This window comes from Malurus melanocephalus, unplaced genomic scaffold, assembly GCF_030028575.1.
Source record: "Malurus melanocephalus ecotype Western Australia unplaced genomic scaffold, MMel_1.1 scaffold_528, whole genome shotgun sequence".
Classification (NCBI taxonomy): domain Eukaryota; kingdom Metazoa; phylum Chordata; class Aves; order Passeriformes; family Maluridae; genus Malurus; species Malurus melanocephalus.
Genome location: NW_026623760.1, coordinates 238845 through 263696, shown reverse-complemented (window position 1 = coordinate 263696; position 24852 = coordinate 238845). Strand labels below are relative to the sequence as shown.

Sequence of the window (24852 nt, the reverse complement as noted above, 5' to 3'; positions counted from 1 at the left end):
TTTTTTTTTTTAATAGGTTTATCTGCTGTGTGAGTGTTTCTTACAGCACTCCAGGTCTTCGAAATGCTCACAGTATAACTGCCAAATTAAAAAGACCAGGTCAGTTGATGAGGTTCCCAAAAGGTTCAGACCAGCTCACTATGTTCCATTTTGATATCCTCTGCGACAAAGACCTAACAATTTTAAGGTTAATCGCTACCTTCATTTGTGTAATGAAAAGTGCGATCTCACTGGGTCTTCATCTGTAATCAAACTTTACAGTATGGAAAAATTCAGAATTACATGTCTACTTCTACAAATTCCCGTATCTTCTATGTTGTCTAGAAGCCACCACAATGATTTTTAACTGTCAGAACCACTAGTGACAATCCACATAGTTGCAGTTTGGTAAATTGTATTCCACTGTCAGAAAAAAATCTTCAAGTGCTCTCCATTTTCACTATCACTTTCTTTCCTGTATCTAGATGGAATAATTTTTTAGCCACAAATTAAAAATGATTTTGTCTCTTTTTATTTTACTGGAGCCAAATATTTATGTGGTAAGGCAGACAGCAGCCAATTACAAAGGAATTATATGCTATTGTGTTCAGCTGCATTATTATTTATAATCATTCATTGATTCTAAAGAACCCAGCCAAATTTATGGCCACAAAAGAGCAGAAAATATTTAGAYATAGGCCTGATTCATTTAAGCATCAGTTTGTTCTCTGTCTCTAACTTTCTCTCCAAAGTTAGCAAGTGCTGAATGAAGACAAGCTCCACTCTCTTCTTGGTTATATAATGATGAAATTTTATGATGAAATTGCATGATACAATGTATTGTGCAATCAGATAATGAAAGGTTCTACTGAAATGAAAACACGGAGGAAGAGATAGGTTACTATGTGAACCACTTATCTGAATTTCCTGACTTATGTGTAACTAAAATTTCAAATTTTATGTTCCATTGATTTCTTAAATTTTTACATTTAATGATAAACATAAACTAGTATGCTAGTACTAATGTACTTTAATTGAATGTTTAGGAGAATCATATAAAACAATATTACACTTACCTAATAAAATACACACACACACACACACACATACACACACATACATAAATGTATACCAGTAACACAGAGGAATGGAAAATTTCTTATTTTTTATAAATCATTATGTGCTTTTGTGCCTTGTACTCCTTTTGAAAAAAGCTACAGGGTTTATATAAAACTGAAGTTCAATGACCCCATGCTAATCTTTACATTGCTACTTTATTTTTACAGAAATTTCAAAGGAAAAAAATCCATTGTCTGGTCCTGTATTTCTGTCTTCTTCGAATGAATACACATACATGTGCTTTTCAAAACAATACAAAAAARCACTCTGCTTAGATTTGCCTTTCATTATTGCATGCCAAGTGATTATTCTCTCCTCCTTCAGGTGCCTTCTCTAATCACACTCTTGTGAAACCCAACAGCAAGCACTGACACCCTTTGCCAGTAACACCTGCTTCTCTCTGCTTACGAATGGCTAACCAGTGTATTAATAGTACTAGTACACATGCGCTGCAAGCTCATCAGGGCATGAGATCTCTACCTGATTACAGAGCTCAATCTATTCTCTTCCATTCATGCCCTTGTTTTGTGCCAAGGCACCCCCAATATTTTACACTGTTAGTACAAACAAAATCTGTGTTTTCTCAAAAGGGCACTGGGACAGTGGAATTTTTCCTTTGTTACCTACAGCTGTGCTACCTAACTTGAGGTTGGGGGAGCTTTGGAAGGCAGTGCACCTGGTACAGCCCCAAAACCCCCAGGAGCTGTTATCTGTTTGTGCTGACCTTGCAGCCTGGAGTAGGCTGGTCAGCACCACCACATCTCCTGCCGCCTCTCTGCAGTGCCTCTCCTGCATCTGTGTGAGAGAGCACACCTTGCTGTCTGGCTGCTGCGCCTATGTCTCCACTATGGAGACATAGTGAGGCTGGGGATGGGAAGATGGCAGAGGTTTTTTTGCTCTCTACAAGAGATCATGCACGATACCTCTCTTTAATGTTCAATCTTACCAACTTGCCAGCTCTTTTCTGTTTAGTATTGACTTAAATTACACAGAGCAACTTTGGCTTTTTAAATATAATAGACACATATTAGATTCAGAGATCTCACAGCACCTAAACTAAACCACATAACTTTTAGGATTTTCACTGGAAGAAACAAAAGCAAATCACATGAGGAGTCCAGCAATAAATCTGTATATTAAAATTTCTTTTTATGCATGGTCACTTGGTCCGTTCACCCTGGAGAAGAAAAGACTGAGGGGAAACCTCACTGCAGTCTATAACTTCCTCGTGAGGGGAAGAGAAGSTGCTGGAACTGACCTCTTCTCCGTGTTGCCCAGTGACAAGACTTGAGTAAATGGCCTAAAGTTGTGTCAGGAGAAGTTTAAGTTGGATATTAGAAAAAAGTTCTTCACCCAGAGGGTGTAACAGGAAAAGGCTTCCCAGGTTACAGCACCAAGCCTGACAGAGTTCAAGAAGTGTTTGGACAACACTCTAGGGCGCATGGTGGGACTCTTGTGGCTGTGCTCTGCAGGACCAGCAGTTTGGCTTGATGAGCCTTCCAACTCAGTTTATTCTGTGATTCTGTGTAAACTTACACTCCCCTATGTTCACAATTATGTCATGGGACACATAAAAGACCTCTATCCATCACTTTTAAACTTTTTTTTTTTAATGTTTAAACATTTAAACTTTTTWAAAAAGTATTTAGATCTGAAAAATTCCTGAGGTTCTAATTAAGAATATTTCCTCATCCTTCAGGCTTATTCCCATTAATCATCATTGTGTTAAAGGTCTGAAAATCCCACAAATCCCCCAGGCCAGCTGATGTAGGATTCCTATGCCAACCCTCAATGGAGAGGATCACATTTCCCTAGCCCTGAAAGAGGAGACAGCAGCAGCACCCACTGATCCCAGTCACCTGGGAATCCACGGGGGGGAGAGGAGCATCAAGTGGCGGTGCTGGCTGGCATGATGTGGCTGCAGCCAGTGGGGAGTGGGCCCCCAGCAATGTCATACATGCCCGCCATCCACACCTGTCAGTGCCACCACCTGCTGCACCCTGGCCATAGATGGCTGTTCCCAGGGCTGCTATGCTGATTACTCTGCTCYTGACTGCTAAGGTTTTTTTGTCTTTTCTTCACCCACGCTGTTGTCAAAATTCCCAGCTCTCATGTGGTTGCAGCTACGGGAGCATACTGTCTGCGCCTTACAGATATATACACATAAATGTGTGTAGGTGTATCTGTACATTTATATATGTATATATACACATTTATATATATATGTATATATATCTACAAATTTATATATACGTATATATGTATATTCACACATATTCTTTGCTAAATCTCATCTCAACACTTTTTTGTTCAAATCTAGATGGATTTTTAAAAGTTTTCACACTTGTACAGCCAGCCTCCATTTGCTCTGATGCAGTATAATACTAGTTTAATATTGTTGGTATGCTGGATCAGCTGAATTAAAAAAAAAGAATGTGCTTCTTCAGACGAGATTGACGTTTTCTAAATAATGATTTCACATGTGAGATTGATGGAAGTATTCAGATACATGACATAAATGTAATGCTGACCTACTTGTGATTACAGCTTCTGATAAAACACCCTTTACAGATATGAGGTTTTTTTTAAAAAAAGAGCTTTCAATGAACAGAATTCCTCATAAATGTTAGTAAAAATTTACTTTAAAATGCACTCTTCACATCCAAAGACTGTATTCAAATGAAACTTCTGTGCTGATGTTTTTTAAACCCGTATTTGAAACGCAAGTCAAATGCTGCTCTGTTGTATTAAAAATACTTGACAACTGTCCAGAGATTGTCTGTCAGTGTGCTGTGCACAGAATTAGCAGATTATTTACCTTGGGTCAGAGATACTCTCAGGCTGTTTTTCTTTTAGTGATGGAATAGTTATCAATGCCTTTTGAGTATCCTAGTGGTTCCAGCTCCTTACTGAGGACTCAAAGGCCCAGGCATTGCTTTTGGGTTATGGAAATAGGGAAGATGTAAGCTAAAGCAAAACCCATCAGGTTACTCTCCTATATTTCCTACCATTCTTTCTGCATGCTGTCCTCCCATGAATGTGAGACTTCTGCAGAATGAAGGCTATCACCACAGCCTAGTGGCAGATATCTCATTTTGCATCCCCTCTCCTTTTACAGAAAACAAACTCCTACTATTTTTAGACACAATGTTTGAGGAACAACTGACTCCATGAACACAAAATTTCTGTATTCTGGTTACTTCCACTAGTTCCCAGGCAGGAGCACTGCCATTCTGTAACCAGACGTGGACTGCCAAGTGGTGTARAGATAACCTAAAGCCAGAATAGTTGTGCCCCTGGCTTTTAAGTTGTGCCCCTTATCTTTTGCCTCTTGGCCATAGCCAAAGTATCAGTCCACTATATGCCTGACTGATTTTTCAAAACCATTGAAATGTGTGAAATATTCAAATGGCCAGGTTTTCACTAATCTTTATTGAACATCTTTGAAAGAGAAGATGTTGGTGACATATAAAGTATGTCAAAAAACAACTAGGTTCTGTTGCCAGACACAGAAATTGTATAAATGGAAAAAAAATCTTTACAGTAGTGAAGAAGAATAATTTCAGGTTCTTTAGGGGATATGAGGCCCCTTAAAAATAAACACTGTAATCATCAACAGGTTATTTCACTGTTTCTTTTTATGTTCATCTATCTATAAATCTCCTCTGGCTCCAGTCCTTGCAGATGGAGTGCCATCCTCATCATTTTCATTTGTGTCTAATTTAGTCCGACATATACACAAGGCTGAAGTCAGTCTCACTTACACTCGCGTAAATCTGTAGCTGGATTTGGAACAGCTGCAAAGATACTAGTCAAGATATTCTAGATGTACAGTGGTTTTACCAAGTCTGTTATTAAATCAGTGTTGCTAGCTCTTAAAATATACAGTATTTGAAATATGCAGGGCTTAATATAAATGAATGCAGAAAAAATTAACTATTTCAAAGGCAGATGGTGCTTTTCCATGATATAAATGGGAACCTTTAATATTAAATGCTATATTCAAAATACTTTAGAAATGTGAAACACAGAACTTGAGAAATATGATATACACAAGAATACATCTATTTTACAGAATCTTTTGTAAAAAAAAAACTATTATGGGAAACAATGACAGCTGATAGGAATTATTCTTTGCATATATTTTGAACATTATTTATGCTCTAAAAGAACCTTAAGATATTCTGAAATTATATCTTTAGTGACTGCTTCATATGTTATTAAAATACAACMATCTTTGGGAGAATATACTGCCAACCTAGTGTGTAGCCACACTAGCCACTGATGTTTTCAGGAACAGGAATGATGGGTCCCTCAGACAAATAAAAGTGTAGCGTACAATATAAGTTACTTTGGATTTTTTCCTAGACTATGAGGCAAACACCTTTACCTTCAGCCATGGGGCCAGGAAATCTCTGATGACCGTAACATTTTGCTTTTCTGTTTAATCTGAAACAGAACACGCCCAGCGGCAGAGAACTTTGCAGTGCTGACCCAGCAGTGAAAACGCCACCCAGTGAGACAAGAACACCACTTCATTCAGTGCCTGGGGTTTTTTTGGAGGTCTCCCATAAAACTCTTGAATGTATCAATGCTCTGAACAGGTTGGTTTTTCCTCTCAGAATTTGAACATTTATTTTATGGCAGATCAAATGACAGGGCATTTTTTTTTGAAAAAGGTACCAGTATGACAATGAGCAAATGTTGCTGAATAGCAGTTCCTTCTGTAGGAAAAATAATATTTCCGTTTATTTTTATAGTACTTTAATTGCTTATCCATTGGTAAATGCGCTCAAATCAATATATTTTTTGAAAATAGTGAACTACAATAGAGGCTAGATCTCTGAAACTCTATCCTCCTGTTTCTCTGCAGCACGAAAGCCTTAAAATAGCACAAAACAACAACCATCAACTGAGTGTTCTGCTGAGAGAGTTCTCACCAAGGAGAAAGAAAAGGAAGTCTCTTTGCTAAATTTAGAGTAAACAAGCACTGTTTGACAATCCAAATTTGCCCATGATTTTAACTATGAAACAAGACAACTTAAATGATGCAGAATTTTATTAAAGATGGCTTTTTTCCCTGTATGAAAGTTCTGTTATTTACCAGAAACATTTGTGCAAATTGTATCTATCTTTAAACAGCTGCTAAAAATTAGACTATGATATGCCTTTGTCAGCTTACCAAAGTATCATCTGCTAGAAACAAAGAACTGGATTTTGTTTTCCTATGGAAAATCCTACAGGACTGGCAAGATGCAGATTGAAACTTTGCAAGCTGAAATATGCAGATAAATCAAGTAAACACTAGCAAAAAGAGGAGTGAGAAAGTGCAGACAGGAATAGGGAGAAGCTCGATGAAACTCCAGAATGGGAAGATTATCTGTGAAAGCTGGTCCTTCAAACAAATGTTTTCCTCAAGCACAACTTCTTTAAAAGTCATACTACTCCTCTCATTCTGCTCTTCCCTTGAGAGGAGTAAGCATTTCTCTTAAAATGAGAGAATCAGAAGTGACAGAATTAGCAAAAAGTTGTCAGATTTTGAAAAGCTTTTTGATAATTTTCAGTCAAGGAAATTCTTTCTATTATGGCAAGCTATGCCATAATGGAGGCAGAAGTCCCTTCACATAAGATTATCCAAGGGTTAGGCTGCTACTGGAGAGCCCAAGACGACACAGTTTAACTCCCACTTCTTGTACTCAATTTCTGCATGGGTTTTGTTAATTCATTTTTCTATAGTTCTCCCTCTATAAAAAGCTGAGTGATAGCAAACACCACTATAATTGGGGTGCTATAAGAATGAAAACCCAAGCAAGCGTTAACACAGTCAGTCAGGAGTCTGAATTTGGTATAGACAGACAGACAGACCTCACACAGACCCTGTGAAAGCTGGCTTTACATGCTTGCCTCTGAAGATGTTAACAACATGATGGTCAGTTTCAATGCTCTGCTTGGGAAAGAAGGAAACAGAGCAGCTTCTAGTACTGTCTATGGCTTGAGAAAGCAGGACTGTCAGAAGCAGACTCAAGTCTGAGTCAGAAATTTTGGCCAGGACACAGTTTACAGAGATACTAGAAAAATCTGAAATGATAGCTGAGAATGCTGAGAAGATAGAACAGAAAAGGGAAAAAAATGGCTGAGAAGATAGAAGAGAAAAGGGGAAAAAATCTGAATTCCTAAACTAAATGTCTTGTTTGAATATTTTGGCTTCTTCTGGAAGCAGCTAAAACATTTTAAACATTAGGCTTTTTCATTGTGAAACTKGATTTCTTTTTTTGGACAAAATTATAGGTCTGTAAGGTGAATTARTATATTAGCTTGCCAAAGTCTCACTCTCTGAGATCTTAAAATCTTTAATCAGATGGTATTTACAGAGAGAGGATTCCGTGGGCTACAAAAGATGTCTCCTTTTGAGCCCCCTAATTTCTCAGGAGAGTTGGACAAAAAGAACAAGATTTCAGCCTGTTTAATTTTTCTAAGAACGGRTAGAAATAGGCATGAAGGACATTGTGAACATGGGTATAACAGATACTATTTCACTTGGTGAAGACTTAGGTGTGGGCTCTTGACCAGTTTTGGTGTCTCTTGCTGCTGCAGCATAAATCATTGTGCAGGATTGCCTGCTCTTCCCTGCCATCTGAAACTAGTCACCCCATGCCAGAGCTGCGGAAGTGGAGCAGTCAAGGGGTGTGCATGCATTCCCTTCCTCTGATTCTGCCGCGAAGGTGGTGCTTCCAACGCAGGAAAGGAAATAAATAGCCTGGGGGTACTCACATCTCTGGATAACACAGCTGTTTTCTCAGAGCCTCAGAGAGTCATGTCATATATACGAAGGGGAACTTTTGTAATTAAGAATCCCATATCCAGAGCAGGCTGGTGGACTGCATTTGTTTTAATCAACTATGTGATGAGTCACTTCACAATGTTTTGCAATACAGATATGGAGAGTGTTTTGGGGACTGTGTTCCTGAGGAAAAAGTAAATCTTTATTGACTTCTGGCTCTCTGAGAAAAGTATTCAGAAGCCAGTAGCATTCTGCTTTTTCTTTTAAGGGGCTTGGCCTATATATAAGGAAAAACCATAGAGGGCCTTACCCAACAAGGAGTTGAAATCCACAAGCGCAAAAGCACTGCCTCTTCTTGTGGTGGAGGCTTGGACCAACTACAGACCAAACTTGAAACCATTATGGTGAGAAATATAATAATAGCATTTCCTATTGATATTATCGCAGCAAGAAAACTGTGCTCATTACATATCTTGTCTATCATATCATATCTGTGCTCTATTCCATATCTTGTTCTGCATACATGGCTATATGCAACCACTTCTCTGCTGCCAGAGAAGCCAGAACTCTCTCCTAAGATGTGGAGAACATTTACAGTGCAATAAAACAAACTAGATTAAAGGTAAAGAGTATTACACAGAATGACAAAGGAATAATTCAGGTTCTCTAACATTTATTCCAAGTCTAAATACAAAAATCTATTTTAAAATCAATCAGGAGCTAACTGTGCCAATGAAATCACAAACTTGACAAGATTGACTGGGACTACCTCAAAATAGACATGGCTTTGCCTCTTGGTCTTGATATATTAAATTTAAAGATCTGGTAAAAAGATTCTGACTGGTTTTAGTGGGGTCAGGCTTTAACATGGCACTTACAGTAGTGAAAGGGACAAGGAATGTCCTAAATAACTAAAATTTCAATTCAGTATGCTAGAAAACTCTTTCCATGAAGGGACCAAGGGCCATGTAAGCCATGAGAATATAAGAATTTCTCCACTTCAGAAGTGCAAAATTTTGGTCCTAGAGTCACTAGAGAGTTTCAGAGTCCTGAGGTTCGTCTAGAGTTTCTCAACAATGTGAAACTTTCAGATGAACTGCAGCAAAGCTTACTTACGTTGATTGCAAAGTTGGCAAGATTCCTATTTCTCCCTGCGTATGGTAGATCACAAGACCCCACATAAAACAGTGGTAGCTAGAATTCATGAGTACTTCTTTTATTCTTGCTACTCAATTGGTCATGGAGATCAGCAGGAAAACAGATTTAACTGCAGAATGTTTTGGTTAGTTATACCGAAAATAGTCAGCTATTCTACTCCATTACCCTTCAAGAAGGGTGGAATTAAGAAGAAGGTGGAATTAAGAACATTTCTCCCACAAAAAAGACTGTACAGGAGCAGGTAGATTTCTCAGACTCCTTAATGGGAAAGGAATGAAAAAATTAATCTCTGGGACAGACAAAATAAGTTTCTATAACCCCTGGGATCCACTGTCAACCTCAAGTCCAACCCCAGAAGCATCTCCCTAGTTCAGGCTACAGCTGTGAATCAATATTCATAGAAATCATAGAAATGAGTATTTTTATCAGGTGGGTTTAGTCCTACTAGATAAACTGTTATTTATATTTCACAATTCTCATTTTATATTTACATGTATGTTCCTAAAGGGTTCCTAATTGTTTAAAGATTCTTCTAATGTAGCCAGTTGGGAAGAAGTCCCCCCTCTCCCTGCCCCCAGCTTGAAAGCTATTAATGAAGATGTCCCCAGGACAGTGCAATGACAGTGTATCTTTCTAAGAATCATTTGGAACAGAGGCAATTTCAAAAGTGTCAGAGTAGGAAAATGGCCAATGAGGAGTGTTCCTACTTGTTTTGAGTTTACACTGAAACGATAAATGCACCCTGCTGCAACTGCCTTGCTGMAAAGGGCCTTATGACAGGAAAGGGCTAGGGAATAGATCCAATCAAGGGTTTAGGGACATAGAAAACTCAATCTGGCAATACTTACTGTTTAGGCACCTGATCTTCACTGGGGAATTCACACTTTGTTAGGATTTGAGGCGCCAGAAGAGCTCAGTGCTACTGAACAGGATCCAAGCCTAGCAGCATGTGATGAAGTTGTGACTGACCCAGAGCAAGCAAATGGGTTTTCAGAAATCCTATCCCCCATCAGAAGCATCAGATGCTTAGGGAGGGCTGTAGAGATGCCTTTACCCACATTCTGACTGGGTATTCAGGTACTGACTGAAGCATGCTGTCCCCAGTTACAGGCAACCTTTCAAAGAGTCAAGGAAGATTCCCTCTTCCCTTTTAAGAAAAGTTTGCTGTTCCTGATTTTTTTTCCGTACATCTGCTAGTAGTTAGAAACATGACTGGAAATACTTACCATGTTTCTTCTTCAATCTGAATGGGCTCAAACCTATTGTCTCCCATATTCCTAGAAGGCATAGGATTCACTCAACTTCCTATGATTTAGATAGGCCTGGATAGTTAAACCTATGTGCGCTTCACTGTAATATTTTGGTGCTGAGCATTAATAAATGCACCATTTCTTCAGTCAGAGAAACAGAACTTGACAGGGAACAGAGTTCTTTGACTTGTAACAGCATTTTTATTTGAGGGAAGCCTGTTGAAAACCCTTTGGGTCTTAAAAGGGGACTGGGAAAGGCTTGGCCCCCATTGGACCCATACTGATTAAGCACTGTACAGGCACCAAGTAATCTTCAAGGGCAAATAACGGATCCTTCAAAAAGCTTTTGTACCTCCAGATGGGGTTTTTGGATAAATGACTAAGCTGCCATATTTTAAGATTATTGTTGGTCACTTCTGCAAAACATTTTGAGGTACAAGATGGAAAGTACTGAGCATACTTAGAAGTTTTTATTCATGAGTTATGCAATATATGTGGGTCACATGAAAACTTACATCTAGAGTGGCAAGCTTCCTTTCAGATAGATTGCAGAAATATATCTCAGAGGCTAAGGCACATATTGGTACCTGCTGGAAGGAATCCATAAAACTTCCATTTTACTAATACATGTTTGAACATGCTAGAATTATTTAACAGGCAAGCCTTGGATTAAAAAAATGAAAGATAAATTCTTATACTTTTATGTTTTTCATGTTACAGCCATGGTTATATTATAGTAAGCTAAATATACTTTAAATGACACATTCCTGCTTTGGAACTGTTTTTTCTTTGTCAAGATTTTGATCTCTTTTGAACAAATCTTTAGCAGCTGTGTGTTATTCAAAGTACTCTTATTGAATATTCTATAATTTGCTTTCTTTGAACAGTCTGTGTGCTATAACATTTGATTAAAGAAATAAACATTTACTTGAACAACTCAAAGTAAAGCTTATGATCATTTTTATAACACTGCACTATAACTGTCTATAGATCACCCAGGATGGTAGAAATGAGTTTGAGATTTTATTTTAATGCAAGGGTACCCAATGTATCACAGATTTTTGCTTTATACATCACTGTCTTCCACACCAAAAAAACTAATGGATTGTTTAGAACACAGATGATGCAACTTCTTTTAATAGTTTTAYTTCTCCATTAATGGTAACCATATATAGAAACACTTGTGGCAAAATTTAGCAAGGAAAACACCACTACATAAAGTTTTGGATTTATAGATTGCTGCATAAATAAAATGTTGATTGAAGCTCTGTTTTAATGGCTCTTTTCTAATGCARTGAGCAATGGTTAAGATTTAGCAATGTTTCACAGCTCTGGACTATAGATATTGATTCACAGCTGACCATAAACTTGTGATTATTAAAAACGTAGAATGGTAAAGCATATGTGTTTGAGGTTTTATAGCCCTTCAAATTTGGTAACTTGCATTAATTTCAATTGCTTTATATGAAAACACAGAGCAAGCAGAGTCTAATCAATATGAAATACATAATATAGAGAGGATGGATGTTATAGTACACAAATAATTAATTTATACCTTCTTCTTGTAACAACAAAGAGAAGTCAACATATTTTGAAGTTTAACAGAGCTTTTGTCAGAATGATGAAAACTGTGGAAAGGCATCTCAGAAAGATAGTGTTATCTGTGTACAGCCTAGGGAAGGAGAGATATTTTGCTTCATACAAATCAAATGGGCAAGGTGTTCCAGCCTGAGCAGAATATTTAAGATGCTGGCTCCCTAGCAGGAGAGTGAAGTAGGCAAAAAGCCAGGACTATACTGATTTTCTTCCCTATCCTCTTTGGTGACGAAGTTCCACTTGCAGAGTGTCTTAGGCAATTCACAATTCTTCAGCAGGGAATTTTACCTCTCAATATAAATTCATAAATGCTAATGATGATATGAACTATTTAGATCCCAACTCTGTCACTTTTACTGACGCTTGGGAGTGCTTCAGAAAAAGAGGCATGTATCTGCAGAGATTTGTGGGAGCATTCTGTTTTCTTCTTGTGAGATGTTTCAGTGTATGAATTGTGACTTCTACAAATCTTTCTAGAAATAAGACCTGTTACAATATTGCTTACTCCAAAATGTGACAGAATCTGTAGAAATTTGTATCTGTACTGAGCATTGTAACAAGACAGATGTGGATTTAGTCAGAAGACTCCCATTGACCACTCTAGGCTTTAATCAGGGATCTAAAAGAACCTGAATGGTGGACTGGCATAGCAAAATTGTTGGCTTTTGATACCATAGGGACCTTTAAACCTAATACAATTATGAGTGGTGGCTAAGGGCCCACCTGGCCCTTATCTGGGAACACTTATACATAAAAAACCCCTTGCTCATGTTTAAGCATATGAAGAACTGTGTATCACGTAACTGATTTTGCTAGAAACTCAGCATTGCATAATCTTCAACATTGCTTTAACAGTGAACAGCTGAGAGCTTATCGGAATCCAATAAAACAAAAAGACTTGGGGAAACAGAGGTCAAGGTAAGTAGTTCACATTAAAGTTGGCTGTGAAGTTAGAGAATATGTGCTATTTTTCCACTTGTCATGATCACCACTACATTTGAATCTGGGTAAATAACCACATTTTCTATTTGCCTTACAAAGCAGGGATATTTCAATGATGAAAATTAAAAATGATCTTGCTCACAAAAGCCTTTGTATCTCAAACACAGCTATAAGTAGCTCACTATCTATGTTGAAAATGGTAATGCAGAGTCGTGTGTCCTATTTTTCTGAGCTTGCAGTGAAGATACAATAGTAGAATTCAGCCTTGGTACTTACTAATACACCACACAGACACAATAACACCCTGTGTACTCCATGAAGGAATCACTTATTGCCTGCCTCTGTTACAGAGAGCAGCAGGGGGCCAACATGCAAGAAGACAAAATGCTTTATAAGTAGGAGGGAGACTAAAAGAGTCGATGTACCGATATACAAGGACCTTGATTCTTTTTGGAGTGATTTAAGTCCCTTTCCATCAATTATTGTCCTTTGTCTCCAGAGTCTTATCACAAGCAGCATTACAGGAACTGAACAAAACAATACTCAAGCTCAAGTAACCCTATGAACTACGCTGACATTTCCACACCCTGTTGCTCTTTTTGACCAGGTTAGTCAGATTAAAAAAAACAATCAAAAACCAAAATGCCAAAAATGCCTTGCAGAACATCAGTACACATTCTGGTTTTAAATAACATGCTCAAACCTTCTTGCTGTTTTTTTCTGCTATGTAGTATTATTGATACTCACTCTGCAATACTACAATGGTGACACAAAAGCTGCAGTACAGAACAAGTTTGACTTTCTCTAATATGATGGCTTTTCAAATTAGAAGCTCCGGCTTTTCAGGGTTTTCAACAGTTTTACTTTTAAGTACATTAGATCCTGCCCTTTTCCATTCCAATCTTCTATACTCTCTTGGGGAAATTTGAGTTTCAGAACAATTACAAATTTAAAGCTTATATATATGCAGAAGTGCTCTCCAGCTGAAGTTTGATTTTCAGTGAAACAAATAATGTCTACTCATTTAATTTACTMCTCTGAATCAGAGTAATAAATTATCCTTTCTTACTGATATGTGAAGTTCTGAGGTCATATGAAATAATTGAAAAGCATCTATTTTTKCATTCATTCATGCTAAATATGTGACATTTCATGGTAATTCTTGACAGAACACTGCATTCATTGCTTATCTTAAAATAAATTAAAACCATGTGGAAAGTAAAAAAAAAAAAGAAGGACCCTAGGAAAGTCAGCTATTTTTGACAGTAAGCTAGCTTCTGTGAAACAAAGCTTTGTYCTTAGAAAGTGTTTATGATCTATGAGGGGAAAAAATATATCCTTGGGCTAAAATGTTCATTGGCACCTAGGAGTCTGAAGAGAGCATGTAAGGCCTGTGGTTTTTTGAGGGCACTTTATCATCGCCTGCATTCTCAAAGGAATCTGTGAATGAATAGAGCTGGATTACTCAGCCTTCTATTCCACGCCTATTCCTCTCCATTTTCCTTAGCGGGACTGAACGCCAAGCTATTTTTAGTTAGACAGTGTTCTATTTTTAGACAAATATCAGTTAAGAGACATTGTTAGGAAAATTTTAAAAAAAGAAAAACACAAGGAGGAGAGAATGAGGCTTCCCACCTCATATTGTGAAGCAAGCCTTCAACTTGTAACTTCAGGCTTTTCAGCTGCTTCCAATCTTGGAAAAATAAAGAAAATTCAGAGTTCAGGGATKTAAAAATAAACCTACCCTCTGGCAAACAGACCAAAATACTGCAAGCTGTTACTATGTGAAACAGTGATTACAAAAACAAAGAAYGCTCTCCAATGACTAGATGGGATAAAACTTTGGAACTATTAAGTTCTAAGAATGTTACACAGACATGTAAGATTTTTCCAGCTCTTTAGCCAGATTTATTGTGTTTTGGAGAAAGAAAGAATGATCTTGCTCTAAGAAATACAGCTTTAAGATCTCAGTTTGACAAAAAAAAAAAAAAAAAAAAAAAAAAAAAACCATGAAAAATTTGAAACATATTTATATTCTGCACATATTTTTCATATTGTAATTTCAGGTTTTTTGCAACATCCATCAAAATTATTTACTAACTTACTAAAATATTTTAAAAACTATTACAAAAGAATGAATTAAAAATAGAACTATATAATACTCAATAAGGTTAAAACAGAAAGTCCAGACCACCCCCTAAATACACTGAAAAGAAGCTTCTGCTGTACCATGTACTTCAGAATAACTAACTTTGGATCAATTTCAGTTTTTTCTGTTCCTTCTCTCTTCTTCCACTTATGGAAAAGTAGCTCACAGGCACGTGGCTTAGCTTTCATTTGAGAAATATTAGGATTAGAAACTATGTTTTGTGTTAACCAAATCCTTGCTGAAATAAAACATAATGTACAACCTTTTTTTGTGATAAAGTAAAATAAAACAATTCGCTGTGCAACTTTACCTTAGCTGTATTTTTCACATACTGAATTAATTTGAAATATAAGAAAAAATACTCTGACCCTTTACTTTCTTCTTCTAGACTGCAAAGTAACCCAAGTCTATGTCTTATTAAATGCACAGTAACAGGAAGCTGCAGAATTATCAAGGAAAGCTTGAAAACATCCTGGGAAGATAAAGAGTCTAAAACCTCATGAGGATAAGTGGGAGGAAGGGAATAAATTGCTGTCTAATGGCTGCAGTAGGACTAATTTGGACACTATTACTGACTGGAACAGCAGTTCCACTAAGGGACTACTTTGGACAGAACAGAATTGCCATACACATTTTTAAGTCTTGAAGTGTTTTTTGTGGTTTTAATAGCTACTATTTACATGAAGCCCAAATTTTTGGAATAACAAGATTAGGTAAGAATGTCAGCTTTTGCTTAGAAAAGATGTATTTCTGAAGTGATTGCTTTAAAAAATTAAATCAAGATTGATAAAATGGTCAGATTTTTAGCACTTTTGAAACCAAGATATCTTTTCCTCTGAGACTTTTTTTAACCTGTTATGGTTAAGAAAAACATAGATACTCACATGAGGATATAAATTTACAAACATATTTTTTAAAAGCTCAATACTCAGATGGCAAACAAAGACCACAGGACTATTGTAAAAATGCTGAGGATCTTGAAGTCAATCCCATGTCTTTGTCATACATGATAATGACAATAATGGTTTAGTTTTTCTAAATGTATTTTTTAAATATGAAAAAGACAAAGACATTAAAAAAGCCTAAATAATCATCCAAATAATTTTTTTTTTTTTGTCACTCGACTCTTTCCAAATATCAGGCCTGTGGAACTGGTAAGAGTAGCTGTTTTTTGAGGACCTGGTCTTCAACCAATTTACAAAGAAAATCAATAATGTTATTCCTATTTTACACGTGGAAACTGAAGCATTAGGAGGAAATGTGATTTATCCAAGGTCATGCAACAGTACTTGGCAAAGCTATTAATAAAATACAAGTCTCATGAGTCCTAGTCTTGAGCAGTATCCAATAAACTGTACTGTCTTTAGATCACCCTGAATAACCTTTCTTACACACAGGCTTACTTCCATACTGTCCCAKATCTTCAGCCCATGGTAGTTGAAAGAAATCACTTGATTTCAATAGCTCAACACTGTGTATTTCACAGATCATTTGTATGCAGTATTATGTTATGATGACAAAAGAGGAAAATACACTTACTGCATTAAAGAAGCTAAAACAATCATCTTACTTTTCCTAAAAAGAGAACGTTTAGAGTATTATATGGGCTTATTTACTACAAATACACAGATAAGAGTCTAAATTTATATGAAGAGGCCTTCAGAATCTAATTAACCTCCTAACTCATTAGCTCTGTGACCTTTAGAAATAATTGACAGAAGAAATTTTCTTTTCATCTCATTCAGAGCTTCCACATCTCATTCAGAACTTCCACATCTCATTCAGAACTTCCACATCTCATTCAGAACTTCCACATCTCATTCAGAACTTCCACATCAAGTGACTAATCCTGCATATGCTATAGAACCCACAGCACACCTGTAAGGGTTGATGGAACATAACATGCAGTAAGTCTATGAGCAAAGCAGAACTCTGGCATTCCTCTCAGGCACAAATACTGCCCATGGCCAACTCCAACCTTCTACTGTTCTAAAGCTCTACTAAGTTTTAATTTTCAAGTCCCTGAAGGAGATTTAAAAGTATGCCAATTAACATGTGGTTGGCCATACTGAAAACGAGTGGATTTTCAGTTCAAACTAGTTTTTTCTACAAATCCATGGAAGAATTAATTGCTGTCTATCACTAGTTGTATGTTTTCATCAGAAAAACATGTGTTTTTCAGAGCAAAAATAGTTTTTTAACAAGCAAAAGAGCACAGAATAAAATAATTCTACCACCCCATAGGACTTGGTATTGCTTTGTTTATTGCTATCTTATTGTTAAAGTTTGTGAAGATTTCTCTATGTGCTGTAAAACAAAAAGGATGAGCAATCTGCAGGGAGAATTTCATATGTTCCTCATTTCCTCCTCTTAGGGGAAAATGCAGCTGCAAATGGGACACTTTTCTTTTGCTATATTTAGACTGTTCTCCCCCACCAAATACAGAAGTCCACTGGAAAACAGAAAATACTCTGTCAAAGGTCAATTCACCAGTAGTTGCTAGAGAATAAACTTGTGTCCCCCTGTGCAAAACAAGTTAAAAGGACAATGCTAGATACTCATTATCCATGAAAAAGAAGCCGTGAGAATTCTTTAAAAATGCGATACTATTGCAAATTATAGCTAGTTTTTTGTTTTTTTTTTTTTTTTTTTTTTTTTTTTTTTTTTTTTTTTTTTTTTTTTTTTTTTTTACCATATGAAACCTGGAACCCATCACAAAGTCCCTAGAATAATTAATCTCCTAGAATAATTCAGATTAATTCTCGATAAATTCTTCATTACCACTAAAAGCAAGAGTTCCCCCAATTAATTTTTACCAAGCTTACCTAATTTCCATGAGAAAGGAGAGGCAAAAGAAGATGGAGGACCACTAAGTCTAATGGAAAATCAATCCTTAATGGACTAAGAAAATGTATAGATGAGAAGCCAGATGAGGTTAAGGTTTCATTGAAACAGGAAGATGTGACAGCTTATTGCAAGAACAGACATCTTCCTGTGTGTAAAAATCTATGCTGAGGACCATGACATCCTTCTAAGACTTAATAAAGAGAGAGAGGGGGAGAAATAAAGGAGCAGTTGAAGACCGGTGCCAGAAGAAGACAGATGAAAAAGGAGGTAACAAGAGAGACACTGAAAAGACAYTGAGCTCTCAGGAGAATTTTTTGGAAGTCAATGGAGAGCTGCAAGTATCAGACAGATGTGTGTGCATGCATACAAGTTAGCAGTTTTATGCAGTGAACTTTGCAATATTAATATATTTGGGGGATGATCAGCATTTATGACATAGAAGCTCAGCAAAGAGATAGATAAATGAAGTCTGTGTTCGTCTTTTTTGTCTACTAGTGATTAGTGGTATGGCAAAGGGGAACTGAGGAGATGGATGGATGTTTGCCTGAAAATGGAAGTTATGTTTAATGGGATGAATTTGAAAGGGCTGACTTAGTAGGAGAACTTGAACTAAAGACAGTGACCACTGAATCAGCAGATGAATAGAAGTGAACTGGAGTTAGAGGGACAATAATAGCAGTAGGGTCAAAGAAATTGACCGATTGGGGGTTTAAAAAGAGCTGAAAGATAAATTAGTCAGTGATTTGTGGAGGATTTATCTGCACACAGAGCAAGAATCAGTGTATTAAACTCAGGATACCAGAAAGTGAACCAAAACCAGGACTTAGTGAAAACTCGCTAGAGATCTTCGAAAGCTGAGGCAGTAGCTGATGCTTTGACATGAAAGAAATGACAAGGAAAAAGGGACAGTGAGAGAGACAAAAGGCAGGAGGTTTCACCTCAAATCAACAAAGGCTTGATGGCTTAGCTGAAGAATCACAACAGGTTTCTGTAACATGTTAGACCTTTAATTACATTCGCAGCCAAGATGCATTTACCCACATTCCTGCTCTGAAATCTGTCTCCTTCAATGTAAAGGTGAGGTACTAAGTAGTGGGCTTACAGTGCTTTAGCACTGGATTCTTGCTAATCACAGCAGTATGTCAGTGAGATGTCACTAAAATAAGTTGTGTTACATCCACTTATCTTTCCCAGAAACAAGGAAAGGATCTGGCCTTATTTCTCATAAATCCAAAGAATGCACAATGCATATGCTTGACTGTTGTAAAATGCTGACATTTTTTCTTCCCCATTTCCTTAATGCTGTAAGAAGGTTATTGCCCAATTTTATACAATTACGTGGAATATATTATTGTTGGAATTGACATACACACTTGGAGGTTATCATGCAGCTAAAGTATTATATTTTTCCCCACGTTGAAGGAACTCTCTAGAGTTTCTTCTATTCTTTAAAAGAATTTACTATATCCAGAAACTAATGCTCACTTATTAACTGGAGGAAAATTGAATTAATGACTATGGTGTGAGCAATTTGGTGGGTGAGGACATGAAGGCTTCAGTTTTAGCAATCCGCTTACTGCTAAACAGAAATTTCAAAATGTACCTTTTTGTTTGTTTGCTTTTTATTTGTAGGCTTTGTTTGTTTGCTTGTTTCCCAGAATTTTTACATATCTTCATGCAGATTTTGGTAAGACTCACAATAATTGTCACTGTTGCTTGAAATGGATAACTGTGAGTATAGAATGCATAAATTTTCTCCTTCATGACTACMCATTGACTTTTATTTACCTCTGTGTCATCAGTATATTTAGTGGGTRTTAACTGAAGTTAACAGTGGGTTCAACTGGTAGGCAATTCTGAGCTGAAAAACTCAGATATATCAAATTGCATGTTAATCAACTCCATTTTGAATGAAGTAACTGGAAAACACCATCTCAGTAATATTTATTACATGTAAAAAAAATTGTTGTATATGTAAAGAAAGTATAAGTTATTTGTTTAAATCATTAAACCAAAAGAGCTCAAAGAAGAGCAGTTACCTTTGAAATATTAGCATTCCATTTTTTATCAAGATAGATTTACTGAGATCATATACTTTTAAGTTGGATAGAACCAATTTTCCATTTAAAACAGTGTGATGTTTGTTAGATATATGATCTTGTTTTCTTCTTTAAATAACAGGTTATGGCCTGAAGACTCACTTCTTCAGAAATACTAAATATAATTGATCACAGTAATTAAAGTAAAAAAAATTGCTTAATAAAATTAATAGCTTTAGCCAGATCTACATGAAAAGTTATGTAATTTTTCTACTTGAATAGCCATGCTTTAACTTAAAAGTAATTAACTACACATTGGAGAGCTGCTCTTTTAATTTTCTTTGAATGTAGATTGTTCAAAGAAGTTACATTACATTTTGATGACTGATAACACAGTTCTAACACAATTGAAAAGAAAAGTAAGTAAATAGTTAATATTATGTTGAATGTGAACAGAAATTGGATTCTAAATTAAAAACTTTTTTATGGTTGACAGCTATATTTCAAATTTTCATAAGTCCACCTAAAAAAGTTTTCTTTCTCTAATACTGTGCAGGAATCTATGTGGATAGCTGTGCTCCTTTCTCTGCTGAAATACAGATATTGAACAGACATTTAGTTGAAAATTATCAGACTTAATAATACTGCCTGATTCTCAACTGCTGTTGATAGCTCTGGAAGAACCAGATTAAAAAATAGTGTGAAATCTAGCTGTCTGAAAGTGAAAAGGAGATGGACTCCTTATAAGGGAAATACATGTAATGTAGTCAGTTTAACTGATCAATTAAAATATTTAAATGTGTGGCAGATTTATATTCTATACATAAAAATATACGCAAACTACACTAAGAGTCAAGCTGTTTATCAGTTTGCATATTTTCATGGGCTCTGTGCTCTACTGTACTTGTAACTGTGATGTTCATTATCAAGTAAAGGCATGATAATATGGAATTCTTGTTTAAAACCTGCACCCTGTAGAAGTACTCCTTAGATTCTAAAACTGTATAAGTACTGATATAGTTTAGGTATTTTATGTCACAGACAGAACACAGAAAAATGTAACAAAAAACAAAACAMAACTCAGAGCTCAYAGAACATTCACTTCATTCAACCTTTATGTTTGTTGATCAATTTAAATAACATTTATTTCAATAATTTACTTTTATTTTGTTCCTTTGAGAGAAGTGAAAAGAATTTCCCACCAAACTTTGGGTATACCCAGAAAATTACACAACTGCATGCAAAAATGCTGATCATCCTATCCAAATTGGCCCACTGGTCATGCAGAAAGGGATTTTGCTGGTGGAGTGAGTGCTCTTTCTGAATAACTCAACATTATTTGAAATTTTAAGTTTTCATTCAAGTTCCTTGAAAAGTCAYAGTCCTCATGATCAAAAGTATTCATTCATTGTAAAACAAATAATAAATCCCTAACTGGATTAGTCACCTATTTCCACAAGATAGCCTGCAGGAAGAAGTAAAGATATCACAGGAAACTCTTCTGCTAAGAATATTCTGGCTTTTTGCCACTAAAAGAGGACAGGACATTATTTTGGGCACAGAACTGGAATTCTGTTGGACAGGATATGGCTGCTCAGTCCTGGGTGACAGGAAAGGCTTCATGTCTATACAAAAGATTTGAAGTAAGAGAGGAAAAGAGATGATGGAGAGGAGGAAGAAATTATGCACTTTCCTCCTAGTCTTAACTAACAAAAATTTCTCTTCTGTTGTCAGGACCTCACCCTCTTTTAATGAGGGAGAAAATCTGGGGGGAAATCATGAGGGAAGAAAAACAGTAACTTCCTAGATGTTGACAGGATAGACAGAAAAATTATACATATTCCTGTGTGCAGTCTTTGCCCATCTAAGGTGGTGTGACTGTGATTCTTTGTAAAAAGTTTAACAATTTTAACTATGCAGAACTTTTTTTCCTTTAAAAAAATTATATAAAATAACTCACTTATTTTCTTACATTGCTAGTCTTAAAAACATGACTAACCCTGTTGGACATTCCAAAAACATCAAAGTCTCATTTCAGACAATATCCACATCATTCAAAAATGTGAAACTAACTTTATAAAGATCTGAAGTAAACTACGTGTATACACCAATGTATTCAGGAATAAATTTTCACTGACCCTGAAGATGGTTGTCATCCTTCCACTATATTTTCAATTGATTTCATTAGATTCCTAATTAGTCATGTGCTTTAAAACCAGAAGTTTTATAGGTCGCATAACTGATTTTTTAGTTATTTTTCTACGATATGAATACTTTGTTAATAGCAACAAAATCATTGAAGGCTTCATGTATTTTGGATGGTTTGAATCCAACTGTGATTACAAAGCAAAGGGACTTTTCTGCACATATTAGGAGCTAAATTTTAAAATCTTATATTTAAATTAATATTTTTAGTAACTGTAAATAAGAATTTTTGTAATATAAAATTAAAAAGTGTTTCTAGCATTCTGACACTATTGCTTTGATACTGTTACTATTATATTATGTTAAAAATATTCTCTGTGAGGTAGCTGATAATTTTTACTGTGCAAATTGTAAGTCAGCTTTTCTTGTGTTTTATTAGACATCATCTGTAAACCACAAAAAATCKAAAGTAGTCAGTCAAATGCCTCCAAGCAGTGGTTCTACATCTTCTCCCTCATCTTTTACAATGTACTATTAATTCCTCCTGGCAATATGATAATTTTTGGATTATGGAGACAAAGTATGCAATGTTTTCCTGAGAGCACATCCCTGGAAGAGACAGAGACAAGCAGGAGATTCAGCTGGTACGTAGTAGTCAAGGCATGGACAGGATTAAAGGGACAAAGTGACAAAGCAGCACAGAAAGCTGGACAATAGGGAGCCAGAGATCCCTTTGCAGGAGTTTTTGCAAGACTCAAAAGGATAAAACTTCTCACAAATTACATGGATGTCCTGCAGCTTTGACCTTGTYACCTCCAATGCCCAAGCCAATACACCGTTGTCTTGTTCCGCTCTCCTGCTGCTATATCACCTGAGGGTATAATCTACTCACTTGGAGTACCTCCATCTCAGAGCAAAACATGAMGTCTTACCTCCACAATATCTGAATTTGTTCGGCTTTCATGCGGCTCATTATACTCAGTGTATTTCAGTAACACTTTGTCCATATCAGTGCTGGCATACTGGAACAGTTTGTTGGTGCTGTTGAAGATGATCAGAGCAATCTCACAGTCACACAGAACACTAAGCTCATAAGCCTTCTTCATCAATCCAAATTTCCTCTTTGTAAAAGTCACCTGGAAAAAAAAGTACGGAATCTCTCAGAAATCCATAAGCTGCCTTCTGTAGTTTTTCTTTTTTTTCCTGAAATATGTGTGAGTGCTGTAGTCTTTGAATTGAACATGCTCAGAAAACAAATGCATAAACACAAATGCAGTTTCCAAATTGAATATATATGTGCCATATGTGGGAGGAAATATACCTAATTATCACCTCATAGTATTTGTATTTGGTGGTGCTATGAAGTATTGATAATGCATGTCTCTCTGTAACTTTTAAATTTGGATACCCTTTAGACTGCATACATTTTTCCCATCCATATTTAGAAACTGCATCTTTGATTGGCAAGTGTTTGAACAAGTGCAGTCAATTCTGAGTTTTTTTTTTTCTGAGTGATAGCAATTGATCTTGATTTCAAGACCCCCAACTGCTGCTAGCTTTGAAGCAAACAAATTATTTCATAAGCATTTAAGTAGTGCAAAAGAGATACATTGCTCATATAAACACAATCGTTTTGAAGAAATACCTAGTGTTAAAAATTCACACACTCATGAGAAATGAGAATTATAAAGCAAAATGAAGAAAAAACAATAGCTGGTCAGCAGCCTTTGAAACAAGATCTTTTCTGAACACATACATAGCGTATTTTATTTCATTTCAAGCTATATGCTTAAAAATATGAACTGGCATTTTTTAGTATGTGAGGCTTTAGATCATATTATATAGGAAAGAAATAGTGATGTGCTTACAAGTTCTCAGTAGGCCAGCTAATGCCTTGACATCATAAAAAATCCAGGCAGTATGAAAATTGTAATTAGTAATTGTGTACAAATCCATAATTTTCCATGGGGACTGTTTTGACAATGAAAGACCTGCACATCAAGTGTTATATTCCCTCTTCTTTTATGTATTTGCTTACAAGTTTCAGTAAGACATGTGACTCAAAATAAGAAACTACAAAGAGCTGTTTAAGAGAATTCCATGGTTGAAATTTTCTCCTCTCTTTCTTTATATGCACAATTGTTATTAAAATATTTTCCCTGACAGGGATTTTTTAGAGAAAAAAAAGTTTTTTCTAAGCCTAAAATTAATCAAACTTAACATATAATCAAGGTACTTGGTATGTCAAGGACAGGCATGAAACCAAGTTTATGTGGCCACCTGATTCTGCATTTGTTACTACCATTTCTCACATACTCATAACCTGTGTCCCCTCTGTACTTTAATGCTGAGGCAAGAAGATCTGTCTGTATGCGATTCATACAGCTGCTGTTCTTACCTTAACTTCTAAAGCAAATTAATTCTAACTGTAACCCCAGACTACCTTAAAATCCCAGCGTGTCAAGCCAAGGAAAATGTGACTTTAAAGTATTTTAAAGTGTTGCTAATCCCTATTTGTTAGACTGTCTCAGAAAGATGAGGCTCTGTGCCAATACTATGAACATTTATTCTCCCAAATGCATACTGGATGTTATTTCCCTCATTGTAATTTTAGCCTCTGTTGACATACTGTTAAGAAAAGTTGGATTTCCACAAAATACAATTTTTCAAACATTTGAAAAAAAACCCTTTCTACTGCACTGGTCTCAAGTATGCGTAATTGATAGTTCTTTCCAAATTTGTCTGTCATGGCTTTTGATATTTGGAATGAGTAATGAGATATGTAACAATTCTTCACTCAAGATTAAAAAAAAAAAAAAAAAAAAAAAAAAAAAAAAATTTTTAAAC

The 24852-nt window shown here is 36.0% G+C and overlaps 1 protein-coding gene across 11 annotated transcripts in view; it reads right to left on the bottom strand.

Moving 5' to 3' along the window:
* The window catches only part of MEF2C (myocyte enhancer factor 2C), a 124201-nt gene that overhangs the window by 46434 nt on the left and 52915 nt on the right, over positions 1–24852 (bottom strand). For all 11 annotated transcript variants that reach the window (XM_057381779.1, XM_057381787.1, XM_057381784.1 and 8 more), the window contains one exon: positions 22938–23141. In XM_057381779.1, the coding sequence (XP_057237762.1) occupies positions 22938–23141 (204 nt within the window). The remainder of the gene's footprint in view (positions 1–22937; positions 23142–24852) is intronic.